The sequence below is a fragment of the Euprymna scolopes genome, chromosome 26, assembly GCF_053919585.1.
Source record: "Euprymna scolopes isolate OS-2025 chromosome 26, ASM5391958v1, whole genome shotgun sequence".
Classification (NCBI taxonomy): Eukaryota; Metazoa; Mollusca; class Cephalopoda; order Sepiida; family Sepiolidae; genus Euprymna; species Euprymna scolopes.
The window spans coordinates 43,147,468-43,152,467 of record NC_136507.1 but is presented as its reverse complement, the minus strand read 5'-3'; the positions used below and the strand labels follow the sequence as shown (position 1 = coordinate 43,152,467).

At 30.4% G+C, this 5,000-nt stretch overlaps 1 protein-coding gene across 4 annotated transcripts in view; it reads right to left on the bottom strand.

The window, feature by feature from the left end:
- Window positions 1–3,808: 3,808 nt before the first annotated feature.
- The window catches only part of LOC145248001 (inward rectifier potassium channel 2-like), a 63,462-nt gene continuing 62,270 nt past the window's right edge, over window positions 3,809–5,000 (bottom strand). For all 4 annotated transcript variants that reach the window (XM_080109686.1, XM_080109687.1, XM_080109685.1 and 1 more), the window contains one exon: window positions 3,809–5,000. This exon is cut by the window's right edge and continues 227 nt beyond it. In XM_080109686.1, the coding sequence (XP_079965812.1) occupies window positions 4,044–5,000 (957 nt within the window). In that variant the 3' untranslated portion in view covers window positions 3,809–4,043.

Here is a 5,000-nt window from a genome sequence, read left to right as displayed (position 1 = left end):
ATGTCAAACTACAGAACTGCTTAATGCAGATACTGGCCTTCGACTTTAAGATTTTTAAATCGGAAATTTGCTTCTCCTAGATGGTTGCATATATATATATATATATATATATATATATATATATATATATATATATGTGTTCATATACGTACATACATGCATATATATAAGCATACATATATATATTTTCATATACATATATATATATACATACATATATATACATGTATACATATATATATTTTCATATACATATATGTACATACATGCATATATATGTATATATATATAGAGAGAGATATATATATACATACATATATATACACATACATACATATATGTATGCATATATACACATACATATAGAGAAATAAAAAGGAACAAACCGTATTATGTGTTCATCAACGTTTCTTCTTTATTTGAGGGTTTCCTCTGGATGAATATTAATAGGAAACGTTGATGAACACATAATACGGTTTGTTCCTTTTTATTTCTCTAGTTTGTCAGAATACTATTTCCATTATTTTCATCACACATACATATATACACACATGCATATACATACATATGTATACATACATATATAAGCATATATATACATACATACATATATATGTACACACACACACATTATATATATATATATATATATATATATATATATATATATATATATATATATATATATATATACTAGAAGATGTACCTGACCTTGGCCGGTATTAAACGTTACGTTAAATTCCTTAAAAATGAAGCGAAAAAAAAACAAGAAAAAAAAAAACGGAAAGAATTAGAAATACCATAGATATTAAACGTTACGTTGAATTTATTAAAAAATATATATATTAAAAACCCGAAAGAAATTGGTACATATGCATGCGAGTATTATGTTTTTTTTTAAATATTTTTAATTCTAGTAAGTAAAAAAATTCTCGATCGCCACCAAAATCTAAATACAGTAAGTACAATAACTATTAGATGACACGATCTTTAAAAAGTGTTTTCAAACTACTTATTCTTTACAGAATGCGAACGATTCGCGCAGTTGTGAAACAGTTTACAAATAAGTAAAAATCCGATGACTCCCCAAGTACCAATTTTTTGTTTTTACTCCTTAGCAGTCTTTTTTCGGATGCAAACCGATTAAAAAAATTTCCACATGTCTGAATATCCTATATACTAAATTTCAAGTCCGTAGATCAAAAATTCATTGAGTATATAGGTTTAGAATGTCCTAACATACATTCTCACTTTTATAGATATAATAGATAGATTGATAGATAGCAGGCGGCTCTGCGTTTCCCGGTCCTAAAATACGCTTGAACATTATATTTTAATTCATACAGAAACTAAGACATGCGCATGCGAATATTATGTTTTTTCTAAACACTTCACTTCTTGTAAGTAAAAATAAAATACTCGATCGAAACCAAAACCTAAAAACAGTGAATCAAGTACAATAGCGATTAAGCCAGCTTGACTCGTTTTTATCAAGTGTTTTCAGACCTACTTATTCTTAACATAAGGATTCATTCATCTGAACAATTCAAGCATGCGCATTTGTGAAACAGCAAACAGATAACAATTCGATGACCATCCCACATACCAATTTTTCAATTTTGACCCCTTCGCAGCCAGTTGTTGAATAAAAACTGCTTAAAGTTTTTCACATGTCTGAATACCTATATACCAAATTTCAATTCTCTAGATAAAAATTCATTGAATATATAAGTTTATAAGTGTCGCCTACACATTTTCTCAAGTTTATAGATGTATAGATAGATATATGAATAAGATAAAAGAAAAAAAAACAAACAAATTGAACACAGAAAGAAATTATCAAGAGTACATGTTTAATTTGTTTTTCCTTTTGTCTTTTTGATACACCTTGTCCCCACAGCATTCCATTTTATATCATGTATTTTATCCTCATGTATATAACTATGATATTAGGAGATATATTATTATGGGGTTTCAGTATTTACTTCGACAGTGCTCAATGCGTGTGTGGATCTACCTAGCAAGGAATGAAAATATATTGATTGCATAAAGCTACACAGATGCGTCCGCATTTCTTCCCCGTAGGGAATCATTAAACATGCAATTCTTGTTTCTGATAATTTTTTTATATATTCACGTGGTGTTAAGATTAGCTTAGCCAAATGTGTAACTTTATTACCTCTGTTTACAAAGAGAGCGTCGTTTTAAACGAACGTAAACCGTCTCCAGTATCTTTAGACGATATTGTTGTTGTTGTGTTGTTTATCTTTTGCTATTATTAAAAATATCCTAAACTGTTCTTTATATTTTAATTGTTTATCACGTAATTATTTTAATAAATAAAAGAACATAATAATAATAATAATAATAATAATAATAATAATAATAATAATAATAATAATAATAATAATAATAATAAATTCGTTAAAACCTCATCGGACATAATAACAGTTAAAAAATTCTAAGTCAAAAATGTTTTTTCTGTTAAAAAGAAAGACCTATAATAAAATTTATTAAAAGTTATGCTTATTTTGGAGTTTGTCTATTTGTACGTAAATAACGGTATGTGATTAGTTGACAAAAAAAAAAAAAGAAAAGAAGTAGGCACATTACTAAAACAAGGAAAATAAATAATACACATTACTAAAAAAGTACACATTACTAAAAAAAAGAAATAGTACACATTACTAAAAAAAAGAAAAGAAATAGTACACATTACTAAAACAATAGTTTTACGATGTTAATATTAAAATTCGAATCTCAGGTAGGTCTAAAGGATTTTTTAAAAACTGGGTACACGTTTTATAAATTTAATGACTTTAATTTAAAACAATAACATAAAAAATATTAATTAAATATTTAAAAAAGTAAACGATCTCTTTTCCATAACCTACAAAATGTAGACATTAGTTCAAAGTAAATTATTTTTGCTTAAAAATCATAATTTCTAATGTTTTCTTTAACCAAATAAAAATAATACAAAAATACATTTATCGTAGTTTACTTTCATGCAAATTCGTATTTTTTCCAAGAAATCTCGCAAATACTTTTGTTCCTATAAAGCGGTAGAATCTAGCTAAAGATGGAAATTTATATATCTAGATATTGTAGAAATGTCGCCGAAAGAGAGATTATGAGCTAGTTTATTTACATGAAATATATTAAATGTTTCTCGTTTTTCTTTAAATTCCATATAAAATAACTGTCAACGTTCTCCTACTAGTCGCAATTAATGCCAATGTATGTTCACTTCAATAATTTTATATATCGATTTCATAATTACAATTTTATCTTGGTTTAAATAAAAAAAATGGTATATTTTGCTAATATTAATACAGTCCCGATGAAATGTAAACTATTTCCATAAACGCTTTAAAAATGGCCGAGAAGCAATGATAAGACCTCATAACAAATAGTAAATAACTGTAAAACAGGCTGTACCATATTTTTTTTTAGTTTGTTATGAGCATAAATTCTGTTCAAATTATGAAGCAAATCTGAATTTAGATTTTGAAGTTAATAAAGAGTCTGTTTTCGTAGTTCGTGACATTAAAAAACAACAACATTCATTAACCCCAACACTAACCCTAAGTCTAGGGTGTCAGTCGAGAATGATGAGATCGAATAGAGATACTAAATTCGACTTCATTTCATAATTTAGACCCTTAAAAGAATTTAAACACTTAAAAGAAGTTCCAAATAAATACAAAAAATAAACAAAAAGAAAAAAAAACGAAAACTACAAAAATAAAAACAAAAATAAAGCAGTAACTACTAAATGATAATGAAATGAAAAAAAAAACCGACAAAAAATGTAATTGAATTTTTATTTCATTTCTTTCAGCGTCTCTTTCACTCTCGACTACATGTTATTATTGCTTCACGACTCTTCGTAATTTTTTAAACTGTATTAGTACCAATTTTATAACGGCGTTTGAAGCTATTTGAAAATGATCCCCATTAAACAACATCTATAAAAAGCAATATCCATGGGGGACTTTATCCGACACCGTAATATTTAAAAATATAGCTAGATAGACTGTTCACATCCAATTTCGGTGTGTCAAATCTGGCAGAGATCCAAGTAATGTGTATGTCTTACTGGCCGAGGAAGTCTCGGTTTCTTTGATCAGTTCACCCATATCATCTCTGTTAAGTAAAAGTTCGGGTGTGTAACGACCAGATTTTGTTATATAATTGAAAGTCTGCGCACTGCACCAGGGCGTTGGAACCGGGTAGGTCGTGTGAAAATGGGTGAAGTCTACAATATGTGAATCAGTATAATCAGTTGATGTAGCCAATGGTTCGAGACGATGGCCCCAGATAATCTCCCAGGGAAGATAGGAAGTTTTCGCTTGTACCGTCCGACCCGTGGTCGATACCACGGCCTGCAGCATAACCACGATTTCGAAGTTCTCGTGCCGCAAGCTGTCTCGAGAGATGTTGTAGAAGGGCGAGTTCTCGTCGATCACATGATAGACGTTGGTGGGCCATACAAGGAAAAGCTGACTATGGCCATCCTCCGCTTTGAAACTGACATTGAAATACTCCACAGGAATGTTGTTGCCCGACTTTGAAAAAGTTTTCTTTATAAACAGACCGCGAGCCGACGCATTTATCAGATGGGATTTGCGCATGTCTCCGACGCGGAATACAAACTTATATTGTAGGTCTTCTTCAACAATACATGCAACCCTGCTGAACAGAATCGTGCAAGAACGTTTTTTACCTCGCTTCACTTTAGCAATCACTAATCCACAAAGAGCCGCCTGCAAAGCAGCTCCGAGAATAGACTCCAAAAGTACACCAAGAACAGCACTAGGACATTCTTCCGACACATATCGGGATCCGTAGCCGATGGTGGTCATCGTCTCGATGGAGAACAGGTAGGCAGTTGTGAAAGAATTGACGCTCTGAATGCAAGGGATCCAGTCTTGTGGGTTGTCGTCTTCGAAATCGCCGTGCAGGTGGGCGAGAATGTAGAAGTAGGAGGCAAACAA